At 35.6% G+C, this 25,084-nt stretch overlaps 1 protein-coding gene across 1 annotated transcript in view; it reads left to right on the forward strand.

Moving 5' to 3' along the window:
- GABA-B-R2 (gamma-aminobutyric acid type B receptor subunit 2) overlaps positions 1–25,084 on the forward strand; it is a 664,115-nt gene that overhangs the window by 127,192 nt on the left and 511,839 nt on the right. The window contains exon 3 of the mRNA XM_075374208.1: positions 10,381–10,548. Coding sequence (XP_075230323.1) covers positions 10,381–10,548 — 168 coding nt within the window. The remainder of the gene's footprint in view (positions 1–10,380; positions 10,549–25,084) is intronic.

The raw sequence follows: 25,084 nt of genomic DNA on the forward strand, positions 1-25,084 counted from the left end.
AGATTTTGCTTCTACGTACCGCTGCGTATGCTTATGGGTTTCGCCGAAGACTACAGACACATAATATTGAACGTCAAACAAGAATTGGTTTTGCTTAGATCTTCCAACGACGTGAACGCATTAGTGTCTTCAAAAGAGGCGCCTGATTCCAAGTTGAAAGTGACTAAGATAGCGTGGAAAATTCCGTATGTTCACGTTGCCGATACGATGCGATTGCATTTGTTGAAGGTAGTAGAACGAGATAGACCGTTAGCTATTGCTTTTCGTACATGGCAGATCCACGAATATCCGGCTCTACCACAAACAAACATACATTCATGGACGGTAAAAACATGTGCGCAAACGGAGAGACCGAGATACGTGATATTCGGTTTACAGACCGACAGAAAAGATAAAGCTACAAAATCATTGACGAACTTCGATATGTGCGAGTTGGTAAACGTTCGTCTGTATTTGAATTCGCAGTACTATCCGTACGACAATCTACAGGGAGATGTGAATATGATGTATGAAATGTTCGCCAGCTTTCGGTCCGGGTATTATAACAAACCGCAGGACGAATGTCCCGCTTACAGTTTGGCGGATTTCAAGACCAGTGTACCGTTAATAGTTATCGACTGTTCCCGTCAGAACGAATCGCTTAAAACAGGAACAGTAGATGTACGTATCGATTTCGATACTAAAAACAATATACCGGCCAACACGACTGCCTACTGTCTCATTATACATGATAGCATCGTCACGTACACTCCGCTCAGTGGAATAGTGAAAAAACGTATGTAATGCCGGTGGTATTTGAAATGGATCAATTAGGTGGTGGACGGGGAGAGGAAGGTAAAAAGCAAATATTAGCTACGTGGCGACAGTTTACGAAATGGTTGATAACATTTAGCATATTTAAAACGGGTATTGCAGTTGGAATAATCGTAACACTGTTACTGGGTGACTTTTCGCATGAATCTTGTACAACGATCAAACCGATACGGTGTAGAGTGACTTTTTCTACACAATCACCGGTTAACATACCGTTAGTATGGTGTAATTCATCGTCTGTGGAGGTGTTGTCCATTTTTTACAACGCTACCGTATCACCACCATCATCTTCAAAAAACCTGTCTGCTGACGTAGTTAGCAACATCACTACATCGTTACCTTCAGCGAAGACGACAGTATTACTAAAGGTAAACATCGACAAAACCGCATTGAAGAGGAAAAACATAGTGAATGTAACGACATCATTACCTTCAGCGAGGACAACAGTGTTACCAAAGGTAAACGCTACCAAAATCTCATTACGTAACATGACGTTACATGCACATGGTGATGATGACTATGATGGTCCTCTAAACGAGGAAGAAGAAAATGTGGAGGGGGTAACCCCCACCACTTCTACTTTGAAAGTATAAAAAGGCTTAATCCGACTGCACGCATACAAATCAGTAGTTGTTGAGCATCCGTCATGGAAGGAAGTGGTGTATATTCGCCAGACGACGTTCAATCGTTTCTATTCATGAACGATTCTTTGCATAACATCAATCACCATCCTGAAGTTACGAAACCGACTGAGAAGGAGGTTAAATCGAAACCAACGAAGATCCGCAAAAGGAGAAATCCGCGTAAAAAATCTTATGATAAACCTTCTTCAGTTGAACACACGATCACAAAGACCAAGACCAATAAGAAGCAGAAGAAGAAGGACAAAAAGAAGGCGGATAAGGGGAACGAAGGGATATCCCCCACCAACATTGTGATTTCATAGACATCGTTGGTGGTTACATATCGCCATCCTCATACACGGATGAGCGATCGTCATGGAAGGAGTTATCGAGTATCACGGCTTTCTCGGCAAACGAGGTGAGTTTATAGTTAAAGAACTTGCTGTTGTTGGTGATGGAAACTATATGATTCTTCACTTTCGATCACCGTACCCAAAGTCTGAGTTGACATCTAAATACAAACGGATGGTCGGATGGTTGGAGAGGAATTTTCACAAAATCGATTGGAATTACGGCGAAGTCGTATACAACGACGATATCATGAAGGCGTTATGTTCGCAGTTTGCCACAATACACACCAAAGGGTTGGAGAAAGTGGAATTTTTGCGACGGTTTCATAACGATGTTCGTCAGATACCGGACGGCGCACCGAAACCTAATTCAAATTATATCGTAAATTGTCCGTACCACACGCACAAGGAGAGTGGAAAATGTGCGTTACAAACCGGTTGTTTCTACATGGAGTGGTTGAAGATGTGTAAAAAGCCGTTGGATCTGGTGAGAGAAGCCGATCGATTGCGATCGTTTGCGAACACAAACGCGGAAAACAAAGAGGAATTGGCAAAAAACGGTTATTACTATTCCTTCAACGAATTGTGTGTAAAATGTTGTTGGTGTAACGAAAGGATGGATGTGCATCACCACTCAACTCGTTGTCAAAACTGCATCAAGGAAAACGTACCGCTTTCGTTTGAATATGTTGTTCCACGTCGAATACCGCTGTAGAGCTCAGTCTGCTGCAAGATGTTGATGAAAAAAATAAAAAATAAAAAAAAAATAAAAAAAAAATTAAAAAAAATATAAAAAAAGATTCGAGTGTTTTACAGTAGGCCTATTGGGGAGAGATTTCACTCATGTAAAAAAAAAAATCTCAACGCGCCACGGTTGCTACCTCGTGGGTGGTGTGGAAACGTAACCGTTTTTTTTAAATTTAAAATAACAAGCGGGAAATAACAGGAAGTACAGGGTCCATAGCACTGATAAGGTATATATATTTGTCGCTCTGCTCACTACATCATTCATTTCACAACACAGCTGCACATCAGACGAACATGGGTGAGAGAACATCGACATCATTCGAACTTGCTAAAGCAAGAGTGGTTACCAGTATTAGAAACTTGGTGCGTAGTATCTCAAGTGTGAAGGGTGCAGATGTACCCTTTTTAGAATCGCTTAGTGAGGCATTAAGAAATGTGAAATGTGCAGTAGAACGAGGTGTTATACGGGATGAAGATTTGACCAGTACACTGCGATGTAAAATATGTCTGATTGGACGTGTAGGAGCAACGATACTACCGTGTGGTCACACATTCTGCATAGATTGTGTACGGTATTTAATACAACACAACCTTCCATGTGGGATGTGTAGACAAGCGGTGACTGGCTATATAAAAATCTATTTCAACTAGTCACCTCACCGTCTTTCCCAAACTGTCCTTTTCAGGACAACAACACATTACACAAACAACACAAAATTACACGCGTAGACAAAACAAAAAACACTTTAAACCCCCATACAATAAATTGTAACTAATTATTGTTTTTTTAATTTAAAAAAAAAACGATATTTATTTACATTTATTGAATGTAGTGGTTCCAAGGCCCGTGACACGATATGATATTGGATTTATCCACTATCAATTGTGTTACAAGCGGTGAGGAGAGTGTTTTATAGTAAACCTATTTTTTCCCCTTGAAAAACCTTCCGATGTGTAATTCCATCCGCAGTTTAGCGATGGACGTTGACATAGCCGCATCGGTGTGGATGATTAGATTTTTTCCAAATCGTCGCGTAAGAACGTTGCGTCATCTTATGAAACTTACAATTGCTGCGTTTCCTCACGCAACAAGTATTACCGCAGACATACACCGTTTCAATACGGTTAGAGTGGTTTTCAATTACGACGCTACTTACGCTGAACTTCACGACGGTTTACAAGAATATTTAGACAGTTTAAAAATAGATACTGTAGACGGATTGTGTAGACATTATATTCACTATAGTGACGATCCGATATAGCAGCGATGAAAACGTTTAGCGATTCGGTAAACGAATTGAGGTTTATTGCATCGTATATTTGCAAATATTGTTTTATGATGCTTACCATCCACTACGATGTTAATGATGAAATACATGCTTTCGATTGTAAGAAATTCGACTACTGCGGTCGTGGTCTACCAGAATACTTATGTTCGTGCGAATTGATTATTGAAAACGTGAAAAGAATGCACGCTATGGTACGTGCAAATAAATACGAAGTGTTATGGGAAAGTCCGTTCGCCTGTACAGTTATCGATCGTAACGAACTCTATCGGTTGTTTTGCAAAATTGTAGTTGAAATAGGGGGTAAGAAGGTAAATCACACTTGCAATTGCCATTCGAGTGTGAGCACTGCGAATGTTAAGATGGACACCGTAGCATTTATTAACGTTTTCAACGATGAATATTGTTTTCTAAAGAAGATACCGTTCAGGAGGTTGACCGATCTTGATATCGGTGTGAGCTACGTACTGTTGGAAATGAGAAAGATTTTTACTCAATACGGCGAACTCCGTATTTGCGTAATATTGTTCGACAGCGAATCGGATGAACCGGACAGCTTTCAAACCTTATTACCAAAGACGTATACAAACAGATTTACCGACGATGAATTGAACGTTGTAAAAAATCATTCGATGAAATTAACTTATTATGGAAAGAAAAAACTCGCCAACGGTGACGTTGACGAGTTCAACGAGGATATAAAAATCAGTTTGTAAAATTTTGCACGAGTGTTTGTAGGCCTATTGGGGAGAGATATCACTCGCATAAAAAAAATCTCAACGCGCTGCAGTTGCTACCTCTTGGGTGGTGTGGAAACGCAACTCAAACAAATGTATTTTTTTTTTTTTTTTTTTTTTTTTGGTGGTGGTAAATGTTTGTTTATTTGTGATTACTGTTTTATAAGGAAAATATAATTTTTAATTGGCACGTGGGATTATTTATCGTGACGATAACAATAAAAAAAAATATTTATAGCGATGATAAGAAATAAAAATAATTTATGGCTTTGATAAGAAAAATAATTGGCTCAACCAGATGTTGTTAAGCAATTAAAATAAATATTGATAAGAATAATTTATGGCTTTGATAAAAAAAAATAATTGGTTCAATTCGCGGAATTAATTATAATGACGATAACAATAAAAAATTATTTATAGCGTTGATAAGAAATAATTGGCTCGACTGGATGTGATTAGTAGATAAGAACTTAAAATAAAAATAATTTATGGCTTTGATAAGAAAAAATAATTGGCGATTTAAAATAAAAAATAATTTATGGCTTTGATAAAAAAAAAATAATTGGTTCAATTCGTGGAATTAATTATCGTGATGATAACAATAAAAAAATTATTTATAGCTTTGATAAGAAATAATTGGCTCGACCGGATGTGATTAGTAGATAAGAACTTAAAATAAAAATAATTTATGGCTTTGATAAGAAAAAATAATTGGCTCAACCAGATGTTGTTAAGCAATTAAAATAAATATTAATTGTCGATTCTTGGAATACCGATTGCGGATGTTGATAAGCAGATGTGTGGGTATAAATAGCCATTTGTAATCGCTCTAGTCTCATTCTAAAGCTAACGTTTGAAGAAATAACATCATCATGACTGACGGTAACAGAAAAGATTTTCTTCATCATTTGAATAAGCGACTTGTTGCAACCAACCTAGAGACGAAGAGCGTTGGTGATCTTACGATTGGGAAACCGTACGAGGTTGTATGGTTAAGGAAAATCGCTACACGTTATGGGAAGAGCATATTATGTCGCTTACGTGAAGGTGAGGAAGAACAACCATTTAACGTTTACTTGCCGAGACGGTTTGCGGAAACATTGAAAGAGGACGAATTTGACACAATAACTGAAATGAAGCTGAAACTCGTCTTCAAAGGACGCATCGGAAAAGCCTTCGATGTGGTATTCGAGTAATACCAGGTAGCTATTCAAACTGTCCTTTTCAGGACAACAACACATTAAACAAACAACACAAAATTACACATACATACACAAAACAAAAAACACTTTAAACCCCCATCAATAAATTTGTAACTAATTATTGTTTTTTTAAAAAATGTTTTCTTTTAAAGTAAACAAGATAGAAAACGATATTTAGTTACGTTTATTGAATGTAGTGGTTCCAAGGCCCGCGACACGATCTGGTAATAGATTTATCTACTATCGGATTTTGTTGCAAATGGTGAGGAGAGTGTTTAACAATAAATTGAAAAATTGTAGCTTCAAATCATACAAAATGCACTTGTCAGGATATCACCATACCTATCAGATGAATTTTTTTCGAATTGTGGAGGGGAGGTTGTGACATTCTGATTCGTTGATAGCAGGGTGTGGTAGTTGTGGTGGTGGGGAGGAGCTTATAAATACAGTGTAACTGAGTGAAGCAGTTTATTCGTTGAGAAACGTTCGAGTTGTAAACATGATTCAGTTTAGTGAAGAAGATGTACGCGTGCGCGTTGGTGACCAACAACTGACGACTATGTGTTTTAAATTAAAACACAGTTACGTATATATTGTCGATTTATCTGATTATGATTTTGATAAAAACGGTGATAACTTGACCATAAGAGTGGTTTTCAATGATGATGATTTTGGATATGGACGAAAATATTATTGTGAATTTGAATGCGGTGAACAAGCTATCGCACTTATTCACAGCAAAGAAGTACTGTTTTCTGGATTCTACGGTGACGACGGTAACGTAAAGGCGTTCAAATTAAATCGTTCGTCGAATATGAAGTTGAATGCGTCCGTGTTAAAAAATCTCAATACGTCGCATCGAAAAAATAACGTACTCGCTGTAAACGTGTTTGCTGCAAACGAAAGAAGAAGAGTAACAGCTAATGTAGCGACGGACGGAGGACTTTTCTTCAGAGGTCGTGATGAGGTAGATTGTTCTGCCGATGGTTGTGACGATGATACCCAACCGCTGTTGGTGGCGTACGACACAAATGAAAATTCAGAATTCGATTACGTTAAAACCAATCGATATATGAAAGGACGTCACATCGCTTCTCTTTATTTTATTTTATACAAGAATACGAAACGCAAAGAAGAGTGTAAAGAAAACCGTCAACGATTTTTTTAATTTCTACGATGTTTAAATAAGTCCTTTTAAGGACTACAACATAAATTAGAGTTATCTTGGGATTTTTTTTTTGTTTAACATAGATGTTCTTTCTTGTAAAGAAGTATCATGAAGACGTTTCTTAAGATATATATATAGTCGAGTGTTTTGTAGGCCTACTGGGGAGAGATATCACTCTAAAAAAAAAAAATCTCAACGCACCGCGGTTGCTACCTCTGGGGTGGTGTGGAAATGCAACAACACTCTAAACCCCCATACAGTAATGTAAAACTATTTTTTAGAAATAAAATTTAGTCGATTGGCATTACTGGATGAAGGTTCCAAGGCCTGCGGTGTAACCCGACGTCAGATTCACCATCTGTTGTCGAATTACACCTGCGAATGGTGAGGAGAGTGTTCCAACACATAAATTCATTTCATAACTTTTTTTTCCTTTTACAGATCCAGACACAACCGGATTTAACCGGTTACAACAACTCAAGTCACTTTTGTATTAGTGACCCGATAATAATTAAAAAAAAAAAATTTCTTTATCGCATCCGCTCTTATTAGAGACGACGTTCGAGTTCGCACGTACGCACTAACGGCTAGTGCGCATGCGCCGATTCGAATTCCAACGCTGCGATTGGTCAATCGGACAACTTCAGACCACGTCGGTCCCACAATTCTTCAGTCGAGCGCCGCATCTCGCACGGTAAACACGTCTGCGTCACTCCGCTGACGCACGCACGCAAACACAGCCGCCACCGCCTCCCGGTGCACGATCCACGACGAGAACCTCTCTCCGTCGCGGTAACGCCTCCCGACGCCATCGCCTGGACGACCAGGATCATCCTCGAGGTACGTCTATATTCACTTGTGTGTATATGTATGTGTGTGCGCGTGTGTGTGTGTGTGTGTTTGTGTGTTGCAGCAGACATCGCCGCCACCGCCTCCCGGTGCACGATCCACGACGAGAACCTCTCTCCGTCGCGGTAACGCCTCCCGACGCCATCGCCTGGACGACCAGGATCATCCTCGAGGTACGTCTATATTCACTTGTGTGTATATGTATGTGTGTGCGCGTGTGTGTGTGTGTGTGTGTTTGTGTGTTGCAGCAGACATCGCCGCCACCGCCTCCCGGTGCACGATCCACGACGAGAACCTCTCTCCGTCGCGGTAACGCCTCCCGACGCCATCGCCTGGACGACCAGGATCATCCTCGAGGTACGTCTATATTCACTTGTGTGTATATGTATGTGTGTGTGCGTGTGTGTGTGCGTGTGTGTTTGTGTGTGTGTGTCGTAGCAGACATTACCGCCACCGCCTCCCGGTGCACGATCTACGACGAGAACCTGTAACGCCTCCCGACGCCATCGCCTGGACGACCAGGATCATCCTCGAGGTACGTCTATATTCACTTGTGTGTATATATGTATGTGTGTGCGCGTGTGTGTGTGCATGTGTGATTGTGTGTGTGTGTGTGTACAGACTGATGTTACGTTAAAATTCACAGCTTACGTAGAACATTTTTCACTCATTACATCAGGGAGTCACCGCAGCCGATTGGTTTAAGGCGTCAGTCGGTCGCGTCCCGTCATGACCGGGTTCGAATCCTCTAGCCGACAGATTTTTTTTCACTTTAAATATTATTCATTTATTTAATTCAAATCGACCGCCACACAACAGTGATACCAACCTTTGAAATATTACTTCAATATATAACAATACAAACACAAATTAAATCAAGTTGGCAACACTGACTCACTGTCGACAAAAAATAAATCATGTTGGCAACACTGACGGGGTACGGTCGCCAATCCAAGATGGCCGACCACCGCCATCTTGAATTAATGACGTCACTAGTGACGTTTCAAGATGGCGGACGGCCGCCATATTGGAATCCAAGATGGCGGACAGCCGCCATCTTGGAAAAAGGCGACCGTATGCCCATTTCCGTACTACTTACGTAAACGATTGAACTTCAATCCATACAAAATAACCGTGGTTCAACAGATTGCAGATGATGACAAAGTGGCTCGGTTGCAGTTTTGTATGGAAATGACGGATAAAATTGCAGATAATGTTACACTTTTAACGATGTAAATTTTAGTGATTTGTTAACGTTTCATATCAGTGGTAAAGTGAACACTCATAACTGTCGAATATGGGGTGGCAAAAACTCTCGTGAAACTTTGCAGCACATTCGTGACTGTGATAAGGTCAACGTTTTTTGTGTCCTAAACAAAAATAGACTGCACTGTTCGGTCTTCTTCCAGGAGGTAACCTTAAATAGTTTGTTTATCTGAACTTTCTTCAAATTTATAATCCCTCAATCAATCGACGATGACCAAGATGGAGCCATTACTAAAGATGGAGCAGTACCTCACCATTGTCTAGAAGTTCGAGATTATCTTGATACTCGATTCCCAGGTCTGTGGATCGGTCGTGAAGGTTTAATTGCATGACCACCTCGCTCCCCAGATTTGACCCCGATATATTTTTTCTTGTAGAGTTTCATTAAAGATCCGGTTTATGTACCACCTTTTCCTGCTGATCTTACTGAGCTAAGACTTCGAATTAACGCCGCAGCTGCAGAGGTAACCCTCGACTTGCTGGCTACAGTGTGGAATGAAATCGACTACAGGTGGAACGTAATTCTCATTGCAAATGAAAATTATATCGAACCAAAGTGAATGTTGGGCGATAAACTCGATGTGTTTTTCTATGAAATAAGACTTCAAACGAATATGTAACTTAATAGATTATTATATGTTTTTAAATTTGTAGTCCTTTTTGAATCGCTCGGTAATATGTGTATAATTTTCTTTCCAATGATTTATCCTCCAAGCCTTTTTTTTTTGTTTTTTCGTTGAAGGAAGGAAAATCTACTGCCAGACGTCCAGCGGCCCGTATCACTAGGTGTGAGGGGTTTCCCGCGCAAGGCGGAGACCCACTAAAAACCCTCCTCCTCCCACGGTGTGATGGCGGAACCACTTAGTAAGGTGCTTATCGTCACCATGCGTGCCTACGGATACTCCGGGTGTGGTCCTTCCGCTAGGGCTTCCGGCGTCCCCAATTAATATAATATTATTTTTCCAAGCCTTAAACTTAACATAATGTTATATTTATAATATTATCATGAGTCGGGTGATTGGTTGGCTATTACATGACACTATAAAATAAAATAAAAATGGTTGGCTGCTTTTTACTGAATTTGAAATACGTATTTTTGTGAACCTTTTGTTAATATTTGAAAATTCACTTCCTCAGAACTCAGAAATGTTTGGTTAGATGGTAGAAGAAAATCTATTGATAAAGCTAATAGCCAGTTGTTAAATATTATAATTTTAATAATTAATTTTTTTTAAATAAAAATAAATAAAAAAATATTCATGATTGGGGCAGTAATGTAGATGTAACTTTTTTGTATTTTAAAAAAGGTAGACATAATATTTCTGCTTTCTTGTTGCAGCTGTCGTATGCTGATACTCATCCAATGTTCACTAGTCACCACTTCCCAAACTTCTTCCGAGTAGTACCGAGCGAGAACGCATTTAATGCGCCACGTTTACATCTGATGCAACGCTTTAACTGGACTCGCGTTGGAACTTTATATCAAAATGAACCTCGTTACTCTCTGGTAAGTCACGCAAAATTGTATCTTATCTTTCTAATTATCTATATTTTTATAAATTTTTAATACTTAATATATCCACCGGTAACGTTCATTAAAATTATTATTGTTAAATTTTTTCCTTTATTTGTAACAAAACTTATCTCGTATAAATATGTATTTTGTAATTGATGAAATTTACAAATGTGTGAATTTTTCTGGTAAAACTATTTCAAATATTCAACAGAAAAATAATGTTCAAAAAATTGAAATTACGAGGCATTACTTTAATAGTTCCAAAAATAATTTTAAGATATTCTTTAAAAAGGTGATCAAAAGTAACACTATCTTCCATTCATTTTTTTCTATGTATTATTTGAGTTGTATGTAAAATTAAATTAAATTTAAAAGTGCCACAATGTTCTTAGTATGTTAATGAAGAAAATGTAAAGTGTAAGAGGCGTCATGATAAATGCTGTAAGAAAAAAAGTAGCACGGTTTTTGTTTTTGTTTTTTTTTAAATTAACTGAATACCTTTTATCAAAAATAGTAATTACAAAGTAAAAAATGTATACACCGAAAATGTAAATGATGAAAATTAATCAGCGATTGCTTTTTTAACCTACTTCAAAAAAAGCTGACAATATAGTTGTAGGGCTTTCGCGTTACGCGGCTTATTTCTGAATCACGGCTTACACACATATAACCACACAATTTAAAATATTTTTAATTTTATTTAAATGTAGTATTTTTATGCAGCTGTACATCATTGCTACATTAGCGCTCCTTGTGTTGACAAGGGGTACTATTGACGGAGTATACCCACTTAGTCACTTGTTTAGAGCATTTTTTGGGGTGGAAATGTGATTTTGAAAAACCTTTTTGCCAATATTCTTATTTTTAATTGTTAACTAATGTGCCTTAAAAAAAAAAACAGACCTTAATTAGGCAAAATCTCGAGATACTGAGGGTGACCTTGCTCTACATCCTCACCCGCTTGACGTTTAAGTTGAAAGTTTAATGGCATCACTGCCTCACATACAATCTGAAAAATTTTGGTCAAAATCGTTCCAGTAGTTCTGGGGATACAAGATCTTAAGTAGGCAAAATCTCGAGATACTGAGGGTGATCTTGATCTACAGCCTCATCCCCTTGACCTTTCAAGTTTAACATTTAATGGGATCAATACACTATATACAGATATAATCTGACAAAGATTGGTCAAAATTGGTCTAGTAGTTCTGGAGATATAAGATGTGAGGCACCGAACAAACAACATATGTACTTATTAACATCCGGATTTCTATCCGGTTTTATGGTTTTTTGGGTTCCTTAGGTGTAAAAATGTCAAAAACGGGTGAAAACTGCTTATACCCAAATTGGAACAATTACAATACTTTCCCTTCTAAGCTATAGATCTGTTATAGCGCTAGACAGAAACTAAAAGGAGGTTATGTTTTCAACCCGTATATTTTTTTTTTATATATTTGTTTACGCATAAATAATCGATATATTTCTTCTTAATCCTTTCAGACCCGATATACATTATAAAAAATATACAGTATCGCTAGGGACAGTGCGAATTTTATAATTCTACATACATGCATCACATTACATGCGATTTAATGTGATGTATGTATGTAAATTTACATACATAAAGTTGGCATCACATGTCTTGATGTCGGTTCTATTTTTTTTTCGACATTTATATCGATTTAACGTGACGAAAATTTGCTGACCTTATGAAAGTCCTTGAAGGTTCCCTTTAAGGAAATTTTTTTTTGTAGGAGGAGAATAGAGCCCTGACAGCCGCCGCCAGCCCGCTTTGACGGCAAGTTTGGGACTCTCACCCGCTAAAAAAACCTCCCCCCCTCTAATCACGCAGGGGACAGACCTAATCCATATGGTATATACACAGCCCCTGTGCAACCACCCGGGCGCTCTTGTCACCGAATTAGAATAGCCAGAACGACGTCCCCAGGGAATCATCGGCGAACGACGAATCCGAGAAGCCCCCGCCGCCCACCCCCTAAGGCTGGTCGCCCATAGCCGTCTGGCATCGGTCTTTCCGCCTCAGATTAACTGCAGTCTTCCAGTCTGCCTGCCCCTCTCCTCCACTGCCTAGTTTCTAATTATGGCTGACACCGCAGTCGTCACTCTCGTCCAAGCATCTCTGTCAGCCAATATCACACTTATTACATTATCCATGTTTATTGCGCCGTGGCTTATCATGGCAAGTCAAGTCTCTCAACCTCGTGCATGAAAACACTACGTGTTCTGCCGTATCCTGCTCCCCACAATCATAGCAGCATCTCGTGGTACTCCTATTCATACGGTAGAGGTAATCTTTAAAGCACCCGTGCCCTGATAGAAACCGGGTGAGTAATTGGTATCACCGTGCTTCCGCTCTACCCAGCTCCTGACGTCACTGATGAGCCGGTGTGTCCACCGCCCAATCATCGCCGCATTCCACTTGTCGTTCCAGGCTCTGAACATCTCATCACACAGCCACTTTCCTCTCACTCCCTGAAGGAGTGATGTGTGAAAAGCTTCACCCTTGTCGCCATCTATTCCTGATCTTGTTCATTACTTGAAATGTTGCTTTAGATACTAAATTCTTATAATATAATATTAAACCAAGTTGAAATAAAATAAAATATTAAACCCAAATTAAATTAACGAAAAGTCGCTCTTCTTGCCCACAACTGTGCAAGATTTTTTCTTTTTGTTATAAAAAAAATTTTTGTTCTTAATAAATTTTGTATGTTTTGAACTAATAAGTGTTTAAATAAGTGTCTAAGTGTTTTTCTTTCTATATCCCTTGTTCTAATATTTTTTTTTTTGTTTTAAATTTGTGGCAGTTTAGAGCAGATATTTATTTCGGAATAAAATCTGATACTCGTACTAACGAATATTTATTATAAACGTAATGATCCGTGGTTTAATTTTATTGTTACTTTCCCGTCTAGATAGAGCCACAGCAGAGCTATAGCTTTAGAAGGGAAAGTATTGTAATCTATACAATTTAGGTATATGCGGTTTTCACCGGATCTTGACATTTTGATATATAAGGAACCCAAAAACAAAAAAAATCCGGATGGAAATTTTCCGGATGTAAATATTCGTATGTACGTGTGCAAGTTTGATGTGAGCCTCTAAATAACCTATATCTACAACATTACTGGACCGATTTTGACCAAACTTGGTCAAATTACTGTTATATATTGATGCCAATAAATTTTCAACTTAAAAGGTGAATAGGGGTGAGGCTGTAGAGCAAGGTCACACTCGCTATCTCGAGAATTCGCCTAATTAAGGTCATCTTTTACTTAGTCACATTTGTTAACAATTAAAAAAATAATAATTTCGCCAAAAAGGTTATGCAAATTTGCATCCCCACCTCAAAAAATGCTGTTGCAATCGTCTGCAATGTTTTGACGTCACAGGTTAGAAAAAAAATTAAATAAATGAATAATATTTAAAGTGTAAAAAGTAATTCGATCTAGCTGGGCCTGAACTCGATCGCCCGGTCGACTCGGTACCTGGTGGGTTAAGCCTCGCAGCTACAATAGTCTGCCGACCGTACAAGCGAAATATTTTCTATGTAAATTGTAAAATTACTTTAGTTTATATTGTGCTGACCGTTGCCGCTATTACCGCCACACCCGCTCGAAATAAATACGGTATGGGCGCGCGTTTTAGTTAGAATCATTAAATTAAATAAACGACGAAATATTATATTTAAAAAAAAGAAAAAAAAAAGATAAATATTTTTAATTTAATTTCGTGGGTATGTATGTAAAGACGTGTATCAGAAACAACAGTGTGGTCAAAACGTTTTAAATTTAATTTTGTTGTATAAGTATTTTTAACTTATGTAAATTTTTTTTACTTCATATACGAGTATCTTCTAATTTTATTTGAATTTATGATTTTTAATATGGTTAAAAATAACCAGACCCAGGCATAATAGAATTGTTAATTTTTTTACTCTACTCCCGCTCTCTCTCTCTATTTATGTTTGATCTTTGTCATATATATAATTACCTATAATTTTGTTTTAATTCTATTCATAAAGAGAACTCTAGATAACTTAAGTGTAAATAAAAATTGTATCAAAATTCCTCGTCAACATTCATGTTATTTAATATTTAAAATAATTTCTTCCGTTTTGTAAAGCTTTTTCAACTCTCATAAATATATTATAAACAGCAATGAATAATATTACAAGCCCCTTCCAAGATTAATCTGTACACGCTGTATGTATTTTATTCTTCCTGTGTATTATGTGTATTGCATTTTAAGTTTTACATTAATATTAACGTATTTATTACTTAACATCCATTTTGTAAGTAAAATTAATTTTTAATCGCATTAAGAACTTGTATGTTTGAAACAAAATCCGTTCGTGCAGAAGTAAAATTTATGAAGAAACCGCGATGTGCTTTTGGTTTCGTTTTCAGATGGTTTATATAAATAACTGAGAGCTCGTTTACTTTAGCTATAGAGATTTTAGGGGTTAGAGGAAAATAGAGAATAGAAGTGTGGGAGAATTTCCGGGCAAGCTAACGCAATTTGCATGAGCAATTCCCGACGGCGCATCGTCCAGCGCCAGCCAGCCTGGCCTTTGCCTTTTAGTAGCAATGGTAGGGTAGTTTGTAGAAATAGTAGCAGTACTATATCCATACAACTATTATTACTAAAAATAATAATAATAATAATAATACAATAGTTAATGTACGAGATGATTTTAATAGGTTCTAAATCGAGCGATCAGTTAATTTTACACCTAATTAACGATTTTAATTTAAACTGAATAATTAGAAACGGATTTTAAGTAATAAAACCTGCTAAAAATTAAGGTTTTTTTTTATTCCCTTAAATATAATTGTTTGTTTAACAATTTGTAAACATTGATCTGATTTTACATCATTTAATTTCAATCTGTGATTATTTTTGCAGATTGGTTTACCTTTCAATACGTTTGGTATTTGTAAAGCAGAATATTAAAAAAAAAATCAACATGCATACTCATCTCATTTCTGTTTTGCCTATGGCTTGATAAAGATCAAAGATTTTTTATCGAGTTTTTTTTTTTATTTTCAGTAAAATTGAAAAACACATAATGCCCTTACGGGTAGTCGATAAAAAAATTTATTCAAATCAATCATTTAATTGTCTATTAGTATACTTACTGTTCATAAAAAGCAATCGTTTTACGGAAATTAGGAAATAGAATATAATAAATTTCGTACACTCCTGTTAATTGTGTTATACGGCTCTTCATATTAAAAATAAATAAAGCCGTGTATTTTCTGTAATATAGTTTTTTGTTTTTTCTAAAAAAAATTACTTATTTATTTCTTTGGCACTTTTTTTATAAATTCATGTCTGTTATTAATAATAGATATAATCATTTTAGTGTTATAAATTCTACACTCACATATATATACGTGTATATATATATATATATATATATAATATATATATATATATATATATATATATATATATATATATATATTATATATATATATACTCCTGGAATAGAATATATATGGCTCCTGGAATAGACGGAATAACTGTAGAATTACTGCGCAGTGCAGGTGAGGAAGCGATTGGATTATACAAACTGGTGTGTAATATTTATGAAAATGGGGAATTTCCATCAGACTTCAAAAAAAGTGTTATAGTTATGATACCAAAGAAAGCAGGGGCAGATAAATGTGAAGAATACAGAACAATTAGTTTAACTAGTCATGCATCAAAAATCTTAACTAGAATTTTATACAGAAGAATTGAGAGGAGAGTGGAAGAAGTGTTAGGAGAAGACCAATTTGGTTTCAGGAAAAGTATAGGGACAAGGGAAGCAATTTTAGGCCTCAAATTAATAGTAGAAGGAAGATTAAAGAAAAACAAACCGACATACTTGGCGTTTATAGACCTAGAAAAGGCTTTCGATAACGTAGACTGGAATAAAATGTTCAGCATTTTAAAAAAATTAGGGTTCAAATACAGAGATAGAAGAACAATTGCTAACATGTACAGGAACCAAACAGCAACAATAACAATTGAAGAACATAAGAAAGAAGCCGTAATAAGAAAGGGAGTCCGACAAGGATGTTCCCTATCTCCGTTACTTTTTAATCTTCACATGGAACTAGCAGTTAATGATGTTAAAGAACAATTTAGATTCGGAGTAACAGTACAAGGTGAAAAGATAAAGATGCTACGATTTGCTGATGATATAGTAATTCTAGCCGAGAGTAAAAAGGATTTAGAAGAAACAATGAACGGCATAGATGAAGTCCTACGCAAGAACTATCGCATGAAAATAAACAAGAACAAAACAAAAGTAATGAAATGTAGTAGAAAAAACAAAGATGGACCGCTGAATGTGAAAATAGGAGGAGAAAAGATTATGGAGGTAGAAGAATTTTGTTATTTGGGAAGTAAAATTACTAAAGATGGACGAAGCAGGAGCGATATAAAATGCCGAATAGCACAAGCTAAACGAGCCTTCAGTAAGAAATATAATTTGTTTACATCAAAAATTAATTTAAATGTCAGGAAAAGATTTTTGAAAGTGTATGTTTGGAGTGTCGCTTTATATGGAAGTGAAACTTGGACGATCGGAGTATCTGAGAAGAAAAGATTAGAAGCTTTTGAAATGTGGTGCTATAGGAGAATGTTAAAAATCAGACGGGTGGATAAAGTGACAAATGAAGAGGTATTGCGGCAAATAGATGAAGAAAGAAGCATTTGGAAAAATATAGTTAAAAGAAGAGACAGACTTATAGGCCACATACTAAGGCATCCTGGAATAGTCGCTTTAATATTGGAAGGACAGGTAGAAGGGAAAAATTGTGTAGGCAGGCCACGTTTGGAGTATGTAAAACAAATTGTTGGGGATGTAGGATGTAGAGGGTATACTGAAATGAAACGACTAGCACTAGATAGGGAATCTTGGAGAGCTGCATCAAACCAGTCAAATGACTGAAGACAAAAAAAAAAAAAAACTTAGAAACAAAAGAGCGTCGATTTCAATTATCCTACTTTATTTTTTGAAATGAAGGTAGGGTCAATTTTAATTTCTTGCTTGCGAGAAATTTTAACTCAAAACTTTTTGGATGAAAAACATAAATAATACCACTATTCCATGAAGGATGGCATATTATGATGTAATTATTATTAATAATACGAAAATTAGTATGATTTCTTCAATATACAAAGAAATATAAATTTCATCTTCTCGTCACTACGTTTATTAAATTGCGGTACAGAGCGATAGATTTAAAAAAAAATAGTTTCACTATTAACGTAAATATAAGTCAATTTGACTAATCAAATCATGTTCTGATGATGATAATGATTGTTTTGTTATTCAGATGATGGTAACCGGTTTGAAAAAAAATCCCTTTCGGCACGCCGGAAGGCGGAGGTAGAGTTCACCGGTACTAAGTAATGGATAAAAAATACTTCCATCTTAAACTAAAGAAAAACTTCAAATTTACTGAATTCGATAATGGTTGCATGTGAAAAATTTCACATGTTTAGCATACGACAAGCCCCGTCTTACAATTCCAACGATATTTTGGTTCCTGTACATGTTAGCAATTGTTCTTCTATCTCTGTATTTGAACACTAATTTTTTTAAAATGCTGAACATTTTATTCCAGTCTACGTTATCGAATGCCTTTTCTAGGTCTATAAACGCCAAGTATGTCGGTTTGTTTTTCTTTAATCTTCCTTCTACTATTAATCTGAGGCCTAAAATTGCTTCCCTTGTCCCTATACTTTTCCTGAAACCAAATTGGTCTTCTCCTAACACTTCCTCCACTCTCCTCTCAATTCTTCTGTATAGAATTCTAGTTAAGATTTTTGATGCATGACTAGTTAAACTAATTGTTCTGTATTCTTCACATTTATCTGCCCCTGATTTCTTTGGTATCATTACTATAACACTTTTTTTGAAGTCTGACGGAAATTCCCCTTTTTCATAAATATTACACACCAGTTTGTATAATCTATCAATCGCCTCCTCCCCTGCACTGCGCAGTAATTCTACAGGTATTCCGTCTATTCCAGGAGCCTTTCTGCCATTTAAATCTTTTAATGCTCTCTTAAATTCAGATCTCAGTATTGTTTCTCCCATTTCATCCTCCTCAACTTCCTCTTCTTCCTCTATAAAACCATTTTCTAATTCATTTCCTCCGTATAACTCTTCAATATATTCCACCCATCTATTGGTTGTGATATGTTTTAAAATTATGTCAACAAACGTCCTGTCAATTTGATGGTCTCAACTGTTATCACAAAGTTTTGCCATGGTTAAGCAGGAAATTGCCTAGGTTTAGCCAGTGCAGTATTACCTCCTAATACATGAATGCGTAAAAAAGGGAGATAATAGTGAACTATTTGTTAAAATTTACCATTTGTTTTCTTATTAATCTTTGTAGAATATTTCAGGTATACTTGAGGAAAAAATAATTTTTTTTTAATTTCATTTATAATACCAATTTTTCTCTTCATAAAAAGGCTGCTGATAAATATAATATTGATTTTTAATCGATTTAAAAAAAGGAGATAAAGTATTCGACCAGTAGTTTTTTTATTTAATGTTGTTCGCTCATAACTTTTTTCCTATTGATCCTATCGAAAAACTTTTGTCGCAGTTGCTTTGCGCGGTTGTACTACAGTGTTAAAAAAAATTTCAGACACAAAATATTGTTCTGAAAATTGAAAAAACAAATTTTTTCGCCATCCGGCTGGTAGATAGGAACTGAATCCTGATAGTTTATATGTATGCGTCGAGTTAGATGATTTTATTTGGTCTTCTGTATGCAGGTAACAAAGGTTTTTCCACATTATATGTTTGCACCGGTAATAAATTCATCAAAAATCGAGATATCTTGACTTTAACCTTTTGGACCCGATATAGAGTGGCGCACAATATGTGGACACATTTTAATTTTAATATTAATCCACAAAGTTTGTGGAAAGTTCTTTTACTGCATAACATGTTCAATGTGGTACCCGTTACGCCTAACAACCTCTTCAAGGCGAGTGTGTACATTTCTGATTACTCTACGTCACATGTCCTTTTGAATTTCTTCACACAACTGAACTATCTCCACACGCATTTCCATAAGATTTACAGGTCTTAACAGAAAAAAGTTTCTGTTTTAAATATTCCATAAAAATCCTCACAAGGATTTAAATCCGTACTCAAAGATGGTCAAAAGAAACCTTCATTGTGGCAGCAATTTGAAATTACTCGATTACCAAAAATTGTATTTAAAAAATACAACGCAATATTAGTAGTGTGAGAGGTTGCATTAAGTATTTATAGGCAATTCAGTTGCAAGCAGTTTGGGTAGAAAATCATTCGTTAACATATCCAAATAGGGTTGAGAATTAACTGTATCGTCGAACACTGGATTAAAATAGATCCGTGACCGGATAAAACTGTCCATGTTGTTTTTCATGCACGATTTGTGGTACTGCTGTTGCCCAAAAAGGGAAATTTTTTTGGTTAATATCAAAATGAAAATAGGCCTCATCTGAAAACCAAGTATTGAATAAATCATCTTTCCCTTCCGACCACTGTGCACCTCCAATCTTTTTTGTTTGTTAACTTATGCAGGACAATCAGTTTATAAGGAAATAACTTAAGATCACACTGTGTAACATTCTATTTACTTCATGATATATTCCCGTTTCTCGTAAAGCTCGCGTACAGGGTTTCATGGAATGCGTTACACGGCAACTCATAGTACTTTTTAGGTTTAGCTTTTTAGGTAATTTCTCTTCTTTTATGCTGTCTTCTTCAAGTTTACAGTATAAACAAAAAATGGTGTTGCTTTCTGAAATTCATCCAGTGTTAAAATAAGCTTGAAATTTCGCTGAGTTGCTGTAACAATTTCTGATTCAGCATAAAGAAGCACAACCTTTGCGGCTTTGGATTAGACAAACGTCCGTGATCAGCCGTAGCTCAATAACTAATGTGTTGCAGAATCAGAAGCGAATACAAAGACTAGACGACATCTACCGGTATTTCCAAGAAATACGATTTGTACAATATGAAAAACCAGGTAAAAAACATTTATTTATAATCGACTTTGTAAATGTGTCAACTTATCGTGCGCCATCCTGTATTTCATATATACCGCATCGGTAGGTGAAATGGAAATCTTATAATGCTACGTATACGTGCATCTCATCTAATGAGATACATGGTTCCATTTCTTTTTTAAATAATTATTTTACAATGGTTTTTGCCTTTAAAAATTAAAATTTAACATTTTAACAAATATAAAATATCGTTCTACATAATGTTAATATTTTATATAATGAATAATAGATATTTTAATATATTTAAGAAACCAAGTTAATTTTTTTTTACTCTTTCTTTTTCGTTTTTTTTTTTACTTTGTCAAAAAAAGGAAACAGAAGTTTTCCTTTTGAGAAAAGTTGGCACATTTTTTTTTTAAGGAAAGCGATTTGTTACGGTAGGTATTAAAACCCTATTACTAAATTTAAATCGCTTTAAAATCCTTTTGATGTTAATTAATCCGTTCATTTTAATCGAAATGTTAACAATTAATTAATTAACAGATTTGACAATATGCACATGTTATATAGTGAAAGTCCTGTTTTTAATACAGAATATTTTTGTTAGTACAAACTAAAAAATAAATTAGATAATAAGATATTCATTAAATTCTTATTAGTGATTATTTTTAGTCCCTTTTAGTTATCTAAACTCGTACTACTTTACTGTTATAATAATAAATGTATTTCTTTTTTTTTCAGTATTCCATAAATTAAAGTCACACATAATGATCCCATTCGCTTTTTTCCCGCGTTTCTTTCTCTACGACGTGAATGTCCCAAAGATAAAAATTTTACTGGACTGTTACATCTCCGCTAATTACTTCTGTTTAATGTCGAAAATTATGGCATACTAAGATAACAACGAAAGAATAATTTTTCCATTTAAATTTATCTACATTTATACTCTCACTAAAAATTATATAAAATGAAAGAGTGTTACAGCTTAATAATAGATTAAAAAATACGTATACTTAGTTATATACTTTTTAGTATTAAGTATGATTTATTTGTTAATAGTCTTATTCGGAATTTATTATCTACTACAGTTAAAGTAATGTCAACAGAAAGCCTCTTACTATAATTTGAAATAAGATCTATCACAACAAAAAAAATTGTATAAATATACCATCAGGAATAAAGGGAAAAATGGTCTTTAATATTTACTCTTGTATATTAATATCTTAGAAAACAAAGTAATCGATCAAAAAAGATCCTCAATATTTTGTTATTATCTTATTACTAACGTATATGTTCCTCGACCTATCTTGAAAATAATGAACGTTCAGTAATATCTCTTGTAGAAGTCAGAAAATAAAACGGAAAAGGGGAACTGAAGATTCGTTGATATCTTTTTATATATAAAACGCAGAGGGAGATATATTCAACACATAAGGGGATAGATCTAATCGTTCCCTAACCGTCCTATAATAGGTTGAATTCTATAGTATCTAACCTATTGGCCTTGAAATAAAATGTCTTTTACCGTGCTACGTTAAGTCACGTTATAAGTTGGACCGTTATCGTATAATACACTCCTTAAATGTTTTTAACAAGAACCAGGTAGAGCAGATATGTACAAAATATGATGTCAATCAGTTTTCAAATAGTTAAATGCTAAGCAGAGTAAACAATTCATTTACTCCTTATAGTTTTAATTAGATCCAGCGCGCCCTTCTAATAATACTTTCCTAATTATAAATCTCAAGAATCCTGCGAACCAAATAAGTTTCAATGATGTAATTAAATATACAACCGCATTTATAACATTTCAGGAAATAAGCGCTCTGATCGTGAAGCGAAATAAGTTTTTTCAAACTCCGTTCACTGATCGTGTTATTTCTGTAAATTTTTGACTGTTTTCTGAAAAAAGATGGTTTGTGATGTATGGGAAAAATGAATGGAATGCTATTATCAATAACCAACTTCGTCCATTTATCCACCTGGGGTCTCTTTATCCAGGAGTAACGGACTAGTGGATGTTATTATTTGCGTTTCGAAGTAGGGTACACGCATGTACATCTCATGACTCGAACCCATATACTTGTTTCTGTTCGCTGCGACTGCCAACTGACGGTACACCGCACATATATGTGGACTTCATCTGTTATGCGGCATGGCATCGGAAATTAAAATTAGGGGCTAACATAAAGAATATTTTAGGTAAAAATTTGACTATGTTATCCAATGTCTTACTATTTCTTATAGCCGTACATCTGTATTCAGATATTTGATTATTATTATAACGTAATTAGTTGAGTTTATCTGTTTGGAGTATGCAAGAACAGTTTTGTAGTTTTAAGTTACATTTTTTATATTGTATTTTACTGTGGTTTTATTTTGTTTTAAACATACGGAATAGGCATTTTAAATCATTTCAATTTTGAGATTAATTTTTACTTACTTACGATAGTAGAATGTTCAAAAAGTGACGCAACCTTACTGGAAAATCAGTAAGTTACAATGGTTGTTGAAAGTTGCCTCCATTATGCGATTCACATAATTGAATACGACGCTGCATGCTCTGAAACACGTGTTGTGGAACTGTAGCGACACATCGTTAAATTTTGCTCTGAAATTCGGGAACGGTGTGAGGACCAATTTTGGAAGCAGCATCCTTAAGGTAACCCGCTAGAAAACATCAGGAGGGAATAAATCAGCAGACCGAGGCGATCATAACTACTTCGAAATCAGTTGTCCATGAAAACACTGATCCAAGAAAGTCATATTGTTGTTAGCTGTATGAGCCGTAGCATTGTCCTGCTGAAACCACGTCTACTCTAGCCGGTCTCCAGGTATAGTGTTCACAAATTATTGCACCATCTGTATGTTGCGCTCACTGTTCACTGTGCGATGAAAGAATGTCAGTAAGATTCGCCTACTTAACAATGCACACCAAACACCTACTTTTTTCCGAGCAGACGAGACTCATGCAGCATATGTGAATTTTTCGTGTACCAAATGCGTGAATTTTATACATTCACGTATCCATCAAGGTGGAACTGCGTCTCATCACGAAAACAATCATCGAATTCTTTCCCTTTGTCATTACAGATGACATGAACCACTGACAGAAAACTACACGTTTTCCAATGTCTGCATCTAACAACTCGTGAACAATACGAATTCTGTACGGATGCATCTTTAAGCACTTGCGCGATGCCGTGTGGGCACTACTGATGCGGTGATCAAATTGGCTAGATAGGCGTCCACAGACTCTTGGTATATGCAGACTATGAGTATATGCAGCTTGCACGTCGATCAATCTTTCTGTCTACCATTTCTAGGTGCATTTACCGCATTCCCTGTCTCTAGGAATCTATCCTACAGCCGCTTGATGTAGGACTTTTTGGTGTATCCACACCATATTTTTTTCTGTGAAAGCATTCTGAGTCTGGACATAACTAATGTATTGGGAGACAATGAATACTCTTTGCTGAATTGTTTAACCCATTTTTTCCTCAATTATACCTGCAACAGAACAAAGAAACATTCTTCTATTAAGTTGCGTCACTTTTTGAACGCCTTGAAATATTGTTTCCAGCCGCTGAAACGACACCGTTGTGCGCCCACGAGAAAAAAATTGAAGAAAACAAGTTTGTTCACCGTCTTCTGTTAGTTTTAATTCATGCACTTCACCGTGATTACGTTTAAACGCACTTTTTATAAATCCTCTTCGATAAGAAACTAGTAACAGTGTATCTGTTACAATTTTCATGATGTTTGCATAATACGCTTGTTTATCATAGATAATATTCAATTTCAATGCCTTAACTGTGGAAGGAAGGAACTTCTCTCAAAGAATGGTACATGCTATGATTTACTTTTAGATAATCTCTTCGAAACGGATGGAATAAGAAGTATAAAGATAAATGTACCGATCCACTTTTCCTATCGCACTTACATCAATCGCTGTTTTACAGCGCTACTAGCAGGTACTACATCGTTTCTATGTCTCTTTTTACACCTAAAGTTTGATTTTAAAAATGAAATCTAACTTGACGAGCAGCAAATTTAGCTTATTAATTCACGCAAATTTCGGATCGTAAAAAATCTGATGTGGATATTACACGACTTCGTTGTACGCCTATTAAATTACATATACACATTTTTTTATTAAATGAAAAGTATATAAAATGTTATTTCATTAATAACTTCTGATATCTTTTCATATTTGTATTGTTATTATTGAATTATTATTTATTGTATTTATTTTTTACTATGAGAGGTTAATAATTATTAATAAATATTTAAATTACAAAAAAAAGAGGTGAAGTCGTCAGATTTGAATCGATGTGCCTTCCCCTTGTAAGATCCAGATATTTTATTAATTAAAATTTTATTTGGCTATAGCTCTGGAACCGATAAAAATAAGTGCCACTTATCTTATGATATATAAGTGGTACCACTTATGGTACCAAGCTCTCAATGAGGGTTTATTACTACAATT

The sequence above is a fragment of the Lycorma delicatula genome, chromosome 8 (assembly GCF_047948215.1).
Source record: "Lycorma delicatula isolate Av1 chromosome 8, ASM4794821v1, whole genome shotgun sequence".
NCBI classification, from domain to species: domain Eukaryota; kingdom Metazoa; phylum Arthropoda; class Insecta; order Hemiptera; family Fulgoridae; genus Lycorma; species Lycorma delicatula.